General features: G+C 49.1%; 7 protein-coding genes across 7 annotated transcripts; 2 read left to right on the forward strand and 5 right to left on the reverse strand.

Annotated features, from left to right (window-relative positions):
• Nucleotides 1-216: 216 nt before the first annotated feature.
• Nucleotides 217-2,611, reverse strand: ASPSYDRAFT_149474 (translation initiation factor eIF2B catalytic subunit epsilon; the record flags this gene model as incomplete). The annotated part of the gene is made up of 5 exons (XM_040841911.1): nucleotides 217-884; nucleotides 967-2,144; nucleotides 2,202-2,326; nucleotides 2,401-2,457; nucleotides 2,531-2,611. 5 exons carry the CDS (start codon nucleotides 2,609-2,611, stop codon nucleotides 217-219), a joined length of 2,109 nt encoding a protein of 702 aa, XP_040703531.1.
• A 1,082-nt stretch (nucleotides 2,612-3,693) lies between these two features.
• On the reverse strand, nucleotides 3,694-5,734 carry skn7 (putative stress response transcription factor SrrA/Skn7; the record flags this gene model as incomplete). Its single annotated transcript, XM_040842002.1, has 5 exons — nucleotides 3,694-4,220; nucleotides 4,275-4,464; nucleotides 4,517-5,398; nucleotides 5,457-5,600; nucleotides 5,663-5,734. 5 exons carry the CDS (start codon nucleotides 5,732-5,734, stop codon nucleotides 3,694-3,696), a joined length of 1,815 nt encoding a protein of 604 aa, XP_040703532.1.
• A 2,079-nt stretch (nucleotides 5,735-7,813) lies between these two features.
• Nucleotides 7,814-8,612, forward strand: ASPSYDRAFT_149347 (peroxiredoxin family protein; the record flags this gene model as incomplete). Its single annotated transcript, XM_040841897.1, has 5 exons — nucleotides 7,814-8,021; nucleotides 8,109-8,208; nucleotides 8,266-8,311; nucleotides 8,368-8,533; nucleotides 8,584-8,612. The coding sequence occupies 5 exons, from the start codon at nucleotides 7,814-7,816 to the stop codon at nucleotides 8,610-8,612; spliced, it is 549 nt and encodes a 182-aa protein (XP_040703533.1).
• Nucleotides 8,613-8,872: 260 nt separating this feature from the next.
• On the reverse strand, nucleotides 8,873-9,298 carry ASPSYDRAFT_150522 (BolA family protein; the record flags this gene model as incomplete). Its single annotated transcript, XM_040842011.1, has 2 exons — nucleotides 8,873-9,054; nucleotides 9,199-9,298. The coding sequence occupies 2 exons, from the start codon at nucleotides 9,296-9,298 to the stop codon at nucleotides 8,873-8,875; spliced, it is 282 nt and encodes a 93-aa protein (XP_040703534.1).
• A 576-nt stretch (nucleotides 9,299-9,874) lies between these two features.
• Nucleotides 9,875-11,030, reverse strand: ASPSYDRAFT_44113 (SDR family oxidoreductase). Its single transcript, XM_040846791.1, has 5 exons — nucleotides 10,951-11,030; nucleotides 10,740-10,895; nucleotides 10,289-10,668; nucleotides 10,121-10,215; nucleotides 9,875-10,071 (listed from the first exon to the last, which is right to left on the reverse strand). Exons 1-5 carry the CDS (start codon nucleotides 11,023-11,025, stop codon nucleotides 10,019-10,021), a joined length of 759 nt encoding a protein of 252 aa, XP_040703535.1. The 5' UTR covers nucleotides 11,026-11,030; the 3' UTR covers nucleotides 9,875-10,018.
• A 702-nt stretch (nucleotides 11,031-11,732) lies between these two features.
• On the reverse strand, nucleotides 11,733-13,256 carry ASPSYDRAFT_131593 (epoxide hydrolase family protein). The gene is made up of 4 exons (XM_040840582.1): nucleotides 13,083-13,256; nucleotides 12,424-13,022; nucleotides 12,029-12,365; nucleotides 11,733-11,962 (listed from the first exon to the last, which is right to left on the reverse strand). The coding sequence occupies exons 1-4, from the start codon at nucleotides 13,210-13,212 to the stop codon at nucleotides 11,868-11,870; spliced, it is 1,161 nt and encodes a 386-aa protein (XP_040703536.1). The 5' UTR covers nucleotides 13,213-13,256; the 3' UTR covers nucleotides 11,733-11,867.
• A 276-nt stretch (nucleotides 13,257-13,532) lies between these two features.
• On the forward strand, nucleotides 13,533-14,890 carry ASPSYDRAFT_78084 (Nif3-like dinuclear metal center hexameric protein; the record flags this gene model as incomplete). Its single annotated transcript, XM_040850928.1, has 4 exons — nucleotides 13,533-13,678; nucleotides 13,764-13,807; nucleotides 13,861-13,986; nucleotides 14,055-14,890. The coding sequence occupies exons 1-4, from the start codon at nucleotides 13,668-13,670 to the stop codon at nucleotides 14,888-14,890; spliced, it is 1,017 nt and encodes a 338-aa protein (XP_040703537.1). The 5' UTR covers nucleotides 13,533-13,667.
• Nucleotides 14,891-14,901: the final 11 nt, after the last annotated feature.

The raw sequence follows: 14,901 nt of genomic DNA on the forward strand, positions 1-14,901 counted from the left end.
GCCTCTGACCTTCTTCGTGAGGTGGACGTTGTACGCCTTATTTAATTTTAGAGAGCGGGCCAAAATTGCGAACCCTTCAATTATGATAGTAAGCCACTTCCCCCGCTACGGTGATCGCGCATCAGCGACAATATGATGAGTTAGGGCAAACATCAAGTACTCTCTGTAGAGCTTCGCAGTTGTATTCTATTTTAATCTGATTCAAGGTATCTTCACTCATTCATCATCACTTTCTTCTTCTTCGCTGCTTTCCTCTTCCTCGGCATTCGCAAGCCAATCAATGAACTGCTGCGTTTGACTGCGCACCTTGCGCATCTCCTCGGTGTTGTTGGACCGCTCATCCGCCCACCATTGGTCATAAGCCTCCTCCTCAACCACCTCCAGTTCATATAGCTCCTTAGCCACGAATAAAAGTACGGTCTCACCGCGAGGATGGTGGACAAGTTCTTGCTGGAACAAAACCAGCAGGTCCACCTGGTCGGGCTTCTTGATGCTGTCCCGGTCGAATAATGCACGTTCCATAATCTCGTGGTATTTGCTCAAGATGTCATGAACGGCATCTCCCGCTCCTTGGCCACCTTCCATCAACTGCGCCACGCGCTTCATGAAAGCGGAAGTGACGGCCCGTCGGACCTCGTGGTCGGAGGCGTTTGCCGTCATCCGAAGACTGACCAACTCTAATTGTACCACATCTGATGTGACGCCATCTCGCAAACTGTCGTAAACACTGGTTGCAGCGTCTTGGACAAAATGAGAATCCTGTTCTTCATCGTCAGACATAGAGGTTGCGAAACTCCCGGCGCGGGATCCGCCGTAGTCTGAAATCTCCGAGGATAGCGTGGAAATTGAATCTGTAGATAGAGATAGGTTTGCCATATTGTAGACTGCGTCAAAGAATGTGTTAGCCCGTGCCAGCCCGTGCCACCGTTAAATTGCGAGAAGGAAAACCAAGGGAATGGGACGTACTCAGGCCTGAGGAAGCATTGCTAGCTGTTTCATCTTCATCCTCGTCGTCTGAATCTTCATAGGGCACATATTCATAACCTTCTCCACCTTGTCCTACGATCGCTGGATCACTGGCTTGCGAGGCGCCATCCTCCCCTGGCGCAGCCGTTATCCGTCTGCCCTCGCTGACAGTCATACCGTTGGCGATTTTCACATTGAAAGACAAGAGAGCCCCCTGCTTGACTGTGCAGTCGCTCCCTACTACGACATCATTCGCAATGATGGCATTGCGGACAGTTGTGCCGTCTCCAATGATCACATTGTCCCAGATATACGCACCGTCTAAAGTGACGTTTTTTCCAATCTTGCAGTTCCTTCCAAATACTGTATCCTTCACAGTAGTCTTGTCGCCAATACTAGTTCCTTGGCCGATGACGGTCCGCCGACCTACAACGCAGGAACGAGCTAACGTCACATCCTGTTCCTGGTACAGAGTGCCCTTTCGAAGTTCGTAGTTGTGGCCAGGTAGAAGGTTTGTATCGGGACACAAAGGATAGGCCCATCGAGATATGATATCCTTGCTAATGGCATCATACGCCTTCAAGTTCCTGACCCGTGCAGCATAGTGGTCTTCAATGATGTGTGTGTGAATTGTCTTCCCGTTCAGCTCGTAATCCTTCAAAACACCGTAGAGAAATTGCTTTCGTGGCGTTTGATAATCAAAACTATCGGACCACAAACTCAGAACATCTGGGGTGCAGATGTCGATACTGCAATCAATCAGGTCTTGACGGATATCAATTTCAGAGAATGTCGTAATAATCTCAGGGTCGATATTCAGGCGAGATGATTCGGGTGAGTGGTGGTCAATCTCTTCGTAATGTAGACAACGGTCCTTCGTCGGGTCCACAACAAACACAGGTGACACAGAAGAAGCCTTTGTCCGGTGCTTCCTGCCTGCTTCCCGCAATATCATAGTCATGATTGCGTCCTTGTCTTTCTCCCGGCGGGCACGGTGTTTCGCCAGGGCGCCTTCGATGGGTAGGTTGCTAATCACATCGCCGCTCACGACAAGGAAATCACCAGTAATCAGGTGTTTTCCGTCGAGGTCTCTCATGACATCTCCGACAGATGTCGAGGTGGACTTAAGGAAAGTGAATTGTTTGAACGGCGAGGATGGTGCCCTCCATTTTGAGGCACTTCAGAACATCGTTAGCTTCTCAACTTCAAGGTTATAACACTGCGCCTGAACATACTTGATGTAGCTCTCTAGCTTATCAGAATGCGCCCCTCCGTACAAGAAAACCTCCTCAACACCGGCATTGGCCAAGAACTCAAGTGTATATTCGATCAACGGGGTGTTCGCAAGCGGCAGCAGACACTAGACAGTGCCCTGAGTTAGTCCACAGAGCCCCCCTTCTTTTCATTTAGACCATCTCGCATCGCAGTACATACCCGGGGTTTATCAAGAGTAAAGGGTTCGAATCTAGTCTCAAAAGTATCTGCCAGCACCTACACGAAATAATTGTTAGCACCCCGGCCGGACAAATCGCACTTTCGCAATGTTTCTGAGAATAGCACTCACAACAGCCTGCAACGTCTCTTCCACCTCCTCAGTCGCGTTTCCGCGAGATTTATTCGCGCCGCCTCCTTTCTTAGGCGCCATTTCCAAGCGAATGTCTGTTGAAAAGCGAGTGAACTAGTCAACAACAAAAAAAACGGTTCGCCCTCCCACATACGAAAGAGTCATCCATCCCACTTTCGGCCACAGCCCACCCCACCGCCCGGCAGTTTTCCGCTGGTGTTTGCCCTGTTTGTCTGGGAACAAGTCATGTGATTTTGTTCCATTGCACCGCCACATGTCAGCGCTCGGTTCGTTCCAGCCTCGAAAGGTCCAGATCCAGCTGGGAGGCCTGGGCCCTCGTGGACTGAAGGGGATTGCTATCCCTGGACATCGATGATGGTCTAGACCTGGGTTATCGACCTCAAGAAGCCAATTTGCGCATCATGGATGGCCCGGGCTTGGAACCAGGGTCTTGGGTCGTCGATCTGAGTTCGCAAGTTGTCTGTGGCGGACTTTCGGGGACTTGAGTCGGCGAATCTGCCTTGGGCTGTTTCCAGTGCTGCTTTTATCGACGAGTCTTAGATGGAAGAAGAGTATTCATCGGGTCCAGCTAGAACTCATATTTTTGTTAAAAATAAAGTGGAAGCAGAACTAACATATGCTATCATTCTGGTAAAATTATGCCCCAAAGAGACGAGGGAGATAAGATGAGCCAGGTGACAGATCGCCAAAAACATCATGAGATTATTCGACCAAAAGGACGCAAAAAGCACCAACGGCCTGCAGGTCAGATTTCGAAAACAGACAGTATGTACTCTGTATAAACAGAACAATCCAACCTCCTCGCGCTGGTTGTTGATATGTCAAACTTCCTCTAAAATAAACAGACCCCTGATCCAATATAACAAATATTTACTCTAGAACGCACGCGCAGTCGATGCAAGATTTAATTCCCAGGAACGCCACAGTTTATCAAATGAGTGCCCGGCCCCCCTGGTAAATAACGGAAAAGAATGCAAAAGGTAAATCCCAAATATTCGAGGATAGGGAGAGTAGAACGCGGCCGATGATCAATTCAAAATGCGCTTCTCCTGGAATTATCGCATGTAATTGTAAAGCATGTGTGGGTATAGATAGTAGCGGTAGTTTGTCAAAAAAGAAATTATACAGTTCGAGAACCGCTATTAGTTTGTACGTGTCGCTTGAATTGAGCCGACCATAGGTTGGGGCGGTGGCGCGTACATGCGTTGCCGTTTCGCGAGATTTGGATTCTCAGCCCCGTTGCTTATCTCGGAGATATGCCGTCGTGGATGAGGCCGAGCTTGACCCGGCCCTGCAGCACCCATCGGCACCGTTGGAGGTGCTGGATATTGCACTCCATTTTGATCAATAGCATAGGCGGCTGTGGCGGGATTTGCCGGAACATACTGGCCTTGAACGTGCGGGAGGTTTGCAGGAACCGCGGTCATGGGTTGGAATTGATTTGGAGATTGCCAAGCAGTCATGGCGGCTGCAGGAGACTGGCTAGGAGAACTATCATCCTTGACAGTAACCGACTGTGCGGCTGAGCTTTGACCAGGAATTGTTGCTGGCGTTGTGGGCTGGGTTCCCTCAATTCCCTGCGGAACAGTCTTCAAGTGAATTAGGTGCTTCTCTAGCATATCCAAAAGGCTCTTCCGGGTGAAAGGCTTTGGAAGGACATCGTCCATTCCTTATAAGTGTCAGCATTGCATTTAAAACCGCCCGTATGACCGAAACGACTTACCGTGCTGGAAGTAGAGTTGGATATCATCACTCCGAATATTGGAAGTCATAGCGATGATCGGTGTCCGGTCAAATTGACGAATGAGATGACACGCAGAAACGCCATCCAGGTTAGGCATTATGATATCCATTAGGATAAGGTCATACTTCGAGCCGTCTTGAACCTTGTTCACGGCCTCTAACCCATCAAGCTGCAAAGCCGCGTTAATAAGGATGATCTAGTGTGGCAAGGAAGCAACATACCGCGGTGTCTATTTCGCAAGAGAAAGAATATAGGAACTTTCCACCGATTTGGCGACATGTTGCATCGTCCTCAACAAGTAGAATTCGTGGACTGCGCATCCAACCTGGGTCAACATGGTTGCTCTTTTTCCTATTTTCAGGAAATTGCCGCCGATCGTCCATCTCCTGCTTGGGAGGGACGCTGTAGGGAACATTATTGACATGATCACCGTACATCGGGTCTATTCCATTGGTTGCGCCGACTGGATAGACGACAGGCTCCATCTCGCCATTCATTTTTGGGTATACAAGAGCAGGGTTGGCCGGCACAGCAGGGGCTGGAGGCGCAACTCGCTGTCGGGGTGCAGTTTCCATGGTAGGAGTGGAAACAACACCAGCTTTGGGCGGCTCAGCCATGGGTTCGACACCGCCGAGGTTAAATTGTATCTCAGCGTTCATGTCACTCAACAGTTTAGATGCCTGTTGCAATGGAGTGGAAACCCCATCGTCCATGGGCGTCACTTGGGCAGGGCTCATGTTGGCGCCAGCTTGGGCCGGGAACGGAGCGGCTTTGTTGTCGCGCTTTTGACGAGCATCGATAGAAACGAGGTAGTTTACTAGCTGATGTATAACGTTTTCATGGTTGACAACTGTCTTTTGAACCCTCAAAACCTCCTGCAGCATCAGCTGATGGTCAACGGACATCTGCGCGAAGCGATCGGAGATGTGTTGGATCTGCTGTTGTTGCGCAACGATCTGTTGATTTAAAAGGTCAATCTGTTGTGTGGGAACGGAGTCGTCCTGAGCCTGTGCCTGCTTCCGTGGCGCCGGTGCTTTCCGCCGAATGTTATCGAGGGACTCCTTGCTGTTTGCTCTAAACTCGGGGTGCTTGAATTCCCAAGCCTGGAGAATGTCCGTTAGGAACTGAAAACACTACCAGCCGTGATTGGGGGTAGCTCACATTTTGTCCATATGGCGACTGTCCATTCTCCTCATTGTTTTGCCGTACTTTATGGAAGTCGTACTTGTTGAGCTGTCGCACGAAACTGGCAAAATTGCTGTGTTTGAAATGTTTCGGAAGAATTGTCTTGGTGAATTTCTCACACTGTAGTATGGTCAGCGGGTGATGATCGTGAGGTCAAGTCCGACGATCGGGGATGCGGTTACCTCTAGGACCACGAAACTATCGCCCTCGTCACCCCACCGCACGATTTCTGCGTACGATGGATCCTCCAGCATCCTTGTACAACAGCATTAGCGAAAAATGAGCCGGATGAAAAGCGAAGCATTGCGCTCAAGAGAAAAGCAGCAAGCATCGGGCTGCAGTGAGGGAGGTTGGCGGGAAGAGGGGACAAAGGCCCACGGCCAGGGGGGAAATATTGAACTAAATTCCGAAAAAGAAAAGAAAAGGAGATGGCTCACTTGTAGAGTTTGCGAACCTATACATTTTGTTAGCAACTCATAACACAGCAATTATCTGAAGAAGCCGCATCCCCAGAAAAAACAACTATCAAGACTGAATACTCACAAAATCGCTGGAGTTGCCCGAGGGGGCGGTGCTGGTGGTGGTCTGGCCACCGTCCATCATGGGCTAGATGGGTCGCGACCGATCGAACGAGGAACAGACTTCAGCACAGTGCAGAACGTCGAAGGACGCTCGTGAAGGATCAAGAAAAAGTCTTTAATATTCCGTCCAAGACGTAGAAGGAAAACCGGAGTAAAAAGAACGAAAGGTAAAGATGGAGAAGAAGAAGAAAAAAGACGCACTCGCGAAGACGGTCGCAAGAGGGCAAAAGAAGAAGAGGAGGAGTCGGTTGTAGTAGTTTGGTGGGACGGACGGGCGCAACGAACAGTCAGAGGGCGTTGAATAATCTTGCATATTAATAGAAAGCCATTTTCTTGTGTTCACCAGCCACAACCGTTGGTTTTTCTTCCTTTTTTCTTTTTTTTTCTAATTCTTTTTGGGTGGTATTTTCCCTCCCTGAATTCTTCCTGAGACCCTGTCTTTATTATTATAACTATTTCTGTGAATTTTTCGAGTCTCTTTCGAGGGAGACGAATGGGAGGTTCTCGAGGAATTCAATAATAGCTCAATGCTACCTCGGCCACCTTATTACTATTGCAGTACCACTTGGCTCCTAACGGTCTGTCACCTGATGTCCAGATAAAAGAGCATTTAAATTCTCACTGCAGGGAATCAGAGACCAATAGTCAATGCGTCTGCAGCAAAAGGTGCATTAGAACCTTGAAGATGGGGGGGAGTCATGGAGGGGCGCAAGACCTGTACTCTGATCCACAGCTCTGATTCGATGCCTGGGCCTTTTTCCTCCGCGGACCTCACGCAGCTGTGTTTCGCTTTCGTTATTATTAACTGTTGTCTACACATCTATCTACAGTCAACACCATGCGATTACAAGCGCTCTCTGAACCACGGAAATTAGGAGATGGAGCAGCGTCACGAGCAGCGATGCTCCTTTCCCATCCAGGTATACCCGGGAGTCGGTCTACATTAGCTTTGTCCATCAGTGCCGATCTCTGCTATATCTCCCGTAGCCATCTTGAGATGCAGACAATGACCTCATAGGATGCCCAAGTTGCAATCAAAGCGTTGTCACTTAATTTGCTGAAGCCGCGATTGTCGCTCAGGACAACTGGGGATAGGACGAGGTTTAATTCGACTGCCGTTGTGTGATGCCTAACGTTAAAGGCACCTTTGCCCTCCACAGCCCTCGGACAGGTGAAGAAAAGGCCCCGTCCTGTCTGCTCTCACACCCGACAATATCCGCTCTCATTTCGGAAAACTGTTTGGCCTTCACTTCATTCCAATGATCACCAAAATTTGGAGTATAGAAGCAGAGTCAACCACCTTTGCTGGTGCCCATGGGTATTCCTGAGCAGTATGAGCAATTCCGCCGGCACGCCTTAAGGCACATGTTTGCTGAAGTGGCGCGACTACCCACTAGATCCACGCACAACTCACTGAAAGCAAAACGTGTCGCTCCATATAAACTCTATCTCGCTAGCCTGCTGCTGTTTCAAACATACTGGTGTTGAGCGACAACGGACTACATTGTGCAAGGTGGTAGTGGGTAGAAAACGTTGGGGTCGACGGTTGCCCTGGATAATTAGCAAAAAACAAGCGTATGACGTGAGTAGCTTACTCAGGTTACCCCAAGCTCCCAGCGACAGCTCCCATCCCCCCAAACCTCACCCGACACACTTGACAGCTCTCAGGAACGGTACCTAAAACAAATCCCACAACTTTAAGCTCTGTGTCGCAGATCTCCGTTTTTATCGGTTAGCCACCAAAAAGCAACCATGTTCGCCGCTCGCCGCCTTACTACCAGCGTTCCCCGCGCTCTCAGCCAAAGGGCTTTGTTCCACAGCACTGCACCGGCATTCGTTCAAAAGGGGGACTCCATCCCGGACCTCGATGTCCTAGTTGAGAACTCCCCTGGGAACAAGGTTAACCTCGCCAAGGAGCTCAAGGGCAAGGGTGTTATTGTCGGCGTTCCCGCTGCTTTCAGTGCGTTCTTTCCCCTTGCTTTGAGACCTAAATCCTGCTCAAGAGAGCAATGAGAATGCAATTGAGATACTAATCTCTTTTCCATAGGCCCTGCTTGCTCCAGCACCCATGTCCCTGGCTACATTAGCCACCCCAAGCTCAAGGACGCTGGCCAGGTCTTCGTGGTTGCCGTCAACGATCCATTCGTGTAAGCTCTTTAATTATATCCAACCAAACTTACCGATATACCTAACAATGATTGCAGAACTAAGGCTTGGGGTACCACCCTTGATCCCCAGGGCAAGAGCGGCGTAAGATACAACATCCCTCGCTCAAGTTTGTTTTCTATTCCCTAATGTCTACGCAGGTTCGCTTCTTGGGTGATCCAACCGGAAAGTTTTCAGAGGCTCTCGATGTCACATTCGACAGTGCCACGATCTTTGGTAACCAGCGCAGCAAGCGCTATGCGCTTCTTGTTGAGAATGGCAAGGTCAAGGAGGCCTTTGTTGAGCCTGACAACACGGGAGTCAAGGGTATGATCTAACGTTACGCTTATCCCTGCACCACGCTAACGAATGAATAGTTTCTACGGCTGAGAACGTCCTCGGATAAGCAAGAAATAGCTCTCTACAGTTAATATTTAATGTAACAAAGACTTGTACAAGCATCTATAGATGCTCGGCGATATTACGTCACTCGTATCCAACGGCGTACAATATATAGTGTATCATTTCTGGAATATCAAGAATAAATATACATGAATCAACCATCCAACGCCTAATTGCGATCTTTCAAAGAACATGGGAAAAACCGGGATATACCAACCCCTGTCCCGCATCCGTGGCAGGCCTGCCTGTATGGAAACAATAATTTTAAGCAGATCCTCCCTGCTGCTGAGTCCACTGCTCAGGTGTATAGCATTTAGGCGTCCAAGCATGGATGGCGGCAATCTCCGCCTTCAAGACCGAGTTTACCAACCGATGACGTGCAAGCATAGTCTTTTTCTCGAATTGCGGCGAAACGATAACCGCCTGGAACGCTTGTCCACAGCCTCCTGTGCTCCAAAAATTCCTAGTCAGCGCAACTCTCTAACACACGTAGAGCGTATCCGAGGTGGTAAAGAAGAGGGATCGGTTATATAGCCGGGAAAAGCGAAAACGTTTTCTAAGGGTCAAAAAAAGAAAGAGCTATGACGCACCCGACAAATCCTCAATCTCAACATGTTGCGCCTGCAACTGGTCTACCAATTTCCCCCTCAACAAGTCCGGAGTAACAACCCCCGGAGCAGTATCGGCCATGGCTGCGTTAGCGGCTGCGAGGGTGCGCGCGGAAATCGAAAAGGACGCTTTCGGAGCGACGGGAGACCGCAGGAAGTATCGGCAGCTTCTGCTCAGCAAGGTCGTTGTGCGGGAGTACATTAAGCGCTATATTTAGGTCCGCCCGTAGTATCGGTTCGGAAGAGGTGTGAAAAGGACGCTTTTTTACTTTCGTTCTGGTTCAGGATGGAGGAGTCGTTTAGTTTTTTGATGGAGTGATTGCGGAGTAAACTCACTGCTTTCTTTCCTCGGGACTTATCGCGCGTTGAAATCAGGATTGGTCATCAAGGTCACGTGATTGGATTACTATACGGCTGCTCCTTTTCGTCCAACGGACTTATCCACTGACTCACTTCGAGTATGAGAATGGAAAAAGCTTTAGAAGTTGCGGAGTACTACTTCAATGTATGTCCGACCTGACTTTTTGTGTCGGGGACTTTGGCACGGGCCTTGAGATGTCATAGTTGTCTGCCAAATGCATGATGGCCCGCCGAGTCGGTCGTATGGGCAGTCGAGTCCAGAACTTTGCTACGCATTCGATGAAGTAGGGTTATAGCTTCGGTAAACCACGTGGGAGGCTGCAGTCCCGAGAATTGAATGACATTGGGGACAAGTTGAGACAACGGACCGTGGCAGAATATTCTATGGCTTTCACTAGCAGCAATGGTCTCAGTTAACTACGGACTTGCATTATCCCAAAAATCATGCATTCCTCTCACTCCAACCCCGATCGAATACATTAAGTGATCTTTGTGCTGATCGCAGTCAGCTAACTGTTTGCCAAGCGTTGATCCATGAACTTACCCGACGGGACCACATCCAGAGCCTTTACAGATATATTCAATGGTTGGTTGAGCATATACATTGCCGCCCCCGCAATGTCATCCGATTCAAGGGGGCTATGTGCGGATTCTAATGTCAGTACTGGCAAGCGCGGGTACCAAGGTCCATTAGATGGTAAGTCAAACTCACGTGTATCCCTCAATGAAGCTGCCATACATCTCCTTATCGTGTCCCACCCGAAGAGAGTGGAAATTCGTCGCCACGACTCCAGGGCGAAGAGCAAGGACTCGAATGTTGGTTCCAGTAAGTTCGTTGCGAAGAGCATTCGTGAAAGCTTCCTGGGCAGCTTTATTCGAATGATACACTGCTTCACCGGGGAACGGAGGAACTTCTAGGCCAGTAACGGATGTCACATTGAGAATTGTACCCTCCTTTCGACTCATCATGGACGAATTGAGAACAGCATACGTCACGAACATGATTCCATTGATGTTTGTGCTATTCATGGTCACAATATCAGACACTTTGAGGTCTGGGAATGCAGCCGGTGCACCGAGAGCGAGTCCAGCCTGTTATTTTTATTTAGCACTGGCTTCAGTTCGGATATGGATGGCTTGTATAGCATTGGACGATCACTCACATTATTTATCAAAATATCAATGGTGCCAATCTCTTTTACGGTCTCGTCAACGGCATCCTCAACAGCTTCATAGCTTTGCAGATCGACGGCCTTGTATGTCACCTTTGCGCTTGGATGGTCCTTTTGGAGATCCGCCGTGATTGCTTGCAGTTTGTCCTAGCTTAAAATTAGAACTCGCTCGTTGGCTGAGACAGATATCAGCATGGCTTACCTTTGACCGCGCAAATAAGGCAACATTCGCCCCCTCAACAGTGACTCTTCGGGCGAGTGCTTCACCAATACCCATGGAAGCTCCAGTCTTCAGCCAGTGTTAGTAAATACAGACTTGTACATACTGTCGCGAAAGAGCACCTTACAATAAGAACATTCTTACCCTCCAACGCCATTTCTAATAAATTATGCCTTTTGTTCTTGACGTCCTTGTAGATACTTACTGAATCAAAGGCACGACTGCAGAGAAACTTCAAAAAGTTATACAGACCAAACTATATATCAACTAACTAACTAGATGTTATCGCAATTAGTAATGTCCATTATATGTTGCCCGCAGTTCATGACGTCAGCTCAGCTTCACGGAGATAGCTCCGAGGGAAAATCTCGGGTCGAATTTTGTTTTACATCTGTGACTGGCTGGATCAGAATGTGAACGGGACTCGCGGGACGAACCGACGGAGTCATTGTCCATATAGAATTCCCGAGCAGCTTCAACAGTCGGTCACCCTTTTGGGAACTCAAAGTTGAGGGGCTTCGTTTTCGGTCCCCACTGGTTGTTTATCGGACAAGGCTCGCTAGTGAGTCACATACTACCTGTAACTATTCTAAACAGCATGGCCGACTTGAAGACGTTACTAAAAGATGACTACCAGGGAGCTATGCCGGCCATGGCCCGCGTGACTTTGAAGGTTTGAAATCCGCAATGTTACGGATCTGCGAGCATGTGCGACTTAATTTTGATAGCTAGTTTGAGTTGACTCGTGCTGTCTGATTACACAAACTTGTTAGAAGACTAGTATGCCAACTGTATACGCATTCTAAGTTTCGTCCCTAAAGATGGATTGTTCACCATTAAAATCAACAATATTAAGAGCTATGTGCCTTGTCACGTAAACCTTCCGCCACTGTATCCAGCTACTTCTTCCATTCCTGAGCTGCCAGTTCTCGCAAATCACCAATGATATGTTGAGGGCACTCTAGTGCCGCAAAGTGTCCACCATCAGTGTACTCTGGTATCACGTTTGATGTCTAGGTCGGTCATCTTGCACTACTACCAAATGGAAGAGCAGAGTTACCTTTGTAGAACACCATATTTCCTGTCTTTTCCACCTCCCGTTTTGACGTGAAATCGAGGTCCCAATAGAACGAACTGTATCCGAAAGGAGCTTTGACATGATTGGCTGGATCCCTCGTAAATGTCGCGAAATTTTCATGTCGGACATTCTCATAGTAGCAGAGCATGGACGGCATGATGCAGCCGGTGAAGTAATACAAGGAAGCAGTTGTGAGGATAGCCTGGCTCCAGGAACGCTGCTTCTGGTTCTCTGGGTGCGCTGCTTCATTATATTTCTCGCCAGCGAACATTAAGATACCTATTGGATTGTCATGTAAGGCAATCCCAATAGTATGGGGCTATGGACAGCGGACCATGAGTATGAGCTTTGACTTATGCTTCAAAGGAAACACTCACTCTCGTCCGCATCTCCACAGCGTATCCCATATGGTTCTCAAGGAAGTCGTCTGCTCTGGTGGCCAAATCTCGCTCTTGTCCTGTTCTGTCATTTACTTTATCAGGCACACCACTAGGTGCAAAGTTGAAATGAACCAGTTTACAGGAATCTGTATATCTCGCACCAAGTTCCCTGGCAACGAAATGGCCCCAGTCACCCCCCTGAACCATATATCTATGGTACTCTAGTTTATGCATCAAAGCATCAAATATACGGGCATTATCTTGGAGAGTCCACCCTGCTTTTGGTGGCCAGTCAGACCAACAGAAGCCCGGCATACTGACAACAACGACATGGAATGCTGGGTCGTCCTTGTTTTCTGGGTGAGACAGAGGACCCCAGACTCTACTAAATTCATAGAACGAACCTGGCCACCCATGTACGAGAAGTAAGGGGACAGCGTCGGGTTTTTCCGCGCGTGCATGCAGGAAATGTATCCTCACGCCTTCGATCGTGCAGAGATAATGTGGATATTCGTTGATCTGCTTCTGTACTGCATACCAATCAAAGTCGTTTTTCCATGCATCTAATAGGTCTTTTGCCCAGGTAAAAGATGGCCCTGAACGGTCTGTTAATCATAATATGCTATATAACCCAAGTTTCGTTGATGGACGCTCACCGTAGTGTTTACCTGCACCAGGCACTATCTCACGCTCCGGTAATCTGGCGTCATTCAGTTTGCGCTTAAGTCGCTCTACTTCCTGAGGGAGAACGTCAATCTTGAATTCCTGTATATCGGGGCCCGCCATTTTGATAGCCCTATTCCCGTCGTCTGGATATGGTCAAGTATTTGAGGTAAAAACGAGATTAGCAAATAATATATCCATAAATATAACATCCAAATATGTAGAACAAGATATCTATGGTTTTACTCGGGATACCAGATGGGTAAGTGACCTCGAGTTCATCGTCATACTTTCACCATACCTCGCTAAGGCCGCTGATTGGTTCGTTTTGTGATCGTGGCTTACCTTCAGCCTCAGGCACCAACTGTGGCGCCAGCTTCCCCTCCGGCGTCAAATCGAATACTCCGTAATGGAACACAAGCTCTGGAACAAGTCGCGGGATTCAATACCAACTTTGCCATATTTCAACCAGACTTTGATTGATTATTTATGAGTCGTGTTGCAACGCGTTTGTTCTCCGCCATGTCTGCGTCTTACCACCAAGCTCATCTCCCTTTACACGGGCAGTGGTAAGCTCCATGAGGAAGATGTAAGTTCCCCGCGGCTTCATTCGGAGAAACCAATGCTCAAGCTTCGATTCATTGTTTACGCCGGAGAGTCGCTGACCGTCAAAGCTACCCAGAATCGCTAGCAGACAAGAGCTTCGATAACACAGGCTGTGAGTTAGCCATGTTCTCATTACAACCCTACAGCCAACTAACGTCGATCAAGTACTCCTCGAAGCTCCCTTCAACCACGCGCGCAGACAAAAGAACTCGGTTCTCTTAGCCATTGACCTAACCAAAGCCGTTGCCGATGAGGCCATCGCTCGCAAAGATTCGGTCGTGGTAGCCTACCGTGCGCAACCCCCAAACAACAGCATGTTATATCGTAACAAGTTAAGCTCACCAATGCCTTACAACCAGACCCCATCATCTTCCGCGGCCTGAAATCCCTTACATTCAACGACCCCCAGCAACAATCTCTCCTTCGTCTCGCCTCGGAGGGCATAAGTGTCTACTCCCCACACACAGCCGTCGACGCAACCCCCGGCGGAATGGGCGACTGGCTGTGCGACATCGTCACCGGCGCAATCACCCCATCGCCCTCGAAATCCGCATCGGAAGTTCCCAATTCGTCCTCCAAGCTCTACTCGGCTCCTACATACCCACAGCCTGGCCCCGTCTCATCCTCAACCTCCACAATCCCGCACACACGAAGCACAATCCACCCCTCCCCCGCCCCGGTCCCCGAAGGCCTAGAAGACGCGGGGATGGGACGCCTGGTCACATTCGACGACCCCCAACCCCTGACCGCTGTTATCGACAACATTGCCAGCGGTGTAGGCTACCCCGGCGGTATCCCCATCGCCATCCCGCAATCCGCCTCTGTTGACAATATCAAAATCCGCACCGTCGGCGTCTGTCCCGGCTCGGGGTCAAGTATATTGATGAAGGGCGTGAAACAGATCCCCGATCTCCTGTTCACGGGCGAAATGAGTCACCATGAAACATTGTTTGCAATTGAGAATGGATCAGTGGTCGTTGCGCTTGCGCATTCGAATACGGAGAGGGGCTATTTGAGGGCTGTGATGAAGGATAAACTTGGGGCAGCTCTGAAAGAAGAGTGGGAAGGGTTGAGGAGTGCGGAGGGGAAGACAGCTGAGGCGAGTTTGAAGGAGGTATATGAGGACAGTGGTGTTGAAGTTCACGTTAGTGAGAAGGATCGCGATCCGTTTGGGATTATGGTGAAGCGGGTGTAGCATTGTTCCTG

The sequence above is a fragment of the Aspergillus sydowii genome (genome assembly GCF_001890705.1).
Source record: "Aspergillus sydowii CBS 593.65 unplaced genomic scaffold ASPSYscaffold_4, whole genome shotgun sequence".
In the NCBI taxonomy this organism is placed as follows: Eukaryota; Fungi; Ascomycota; class Eurotiomycetes; order Eurotiales; family Aspergillaceae; genus Aspergillus; species Aspergillus sydowii.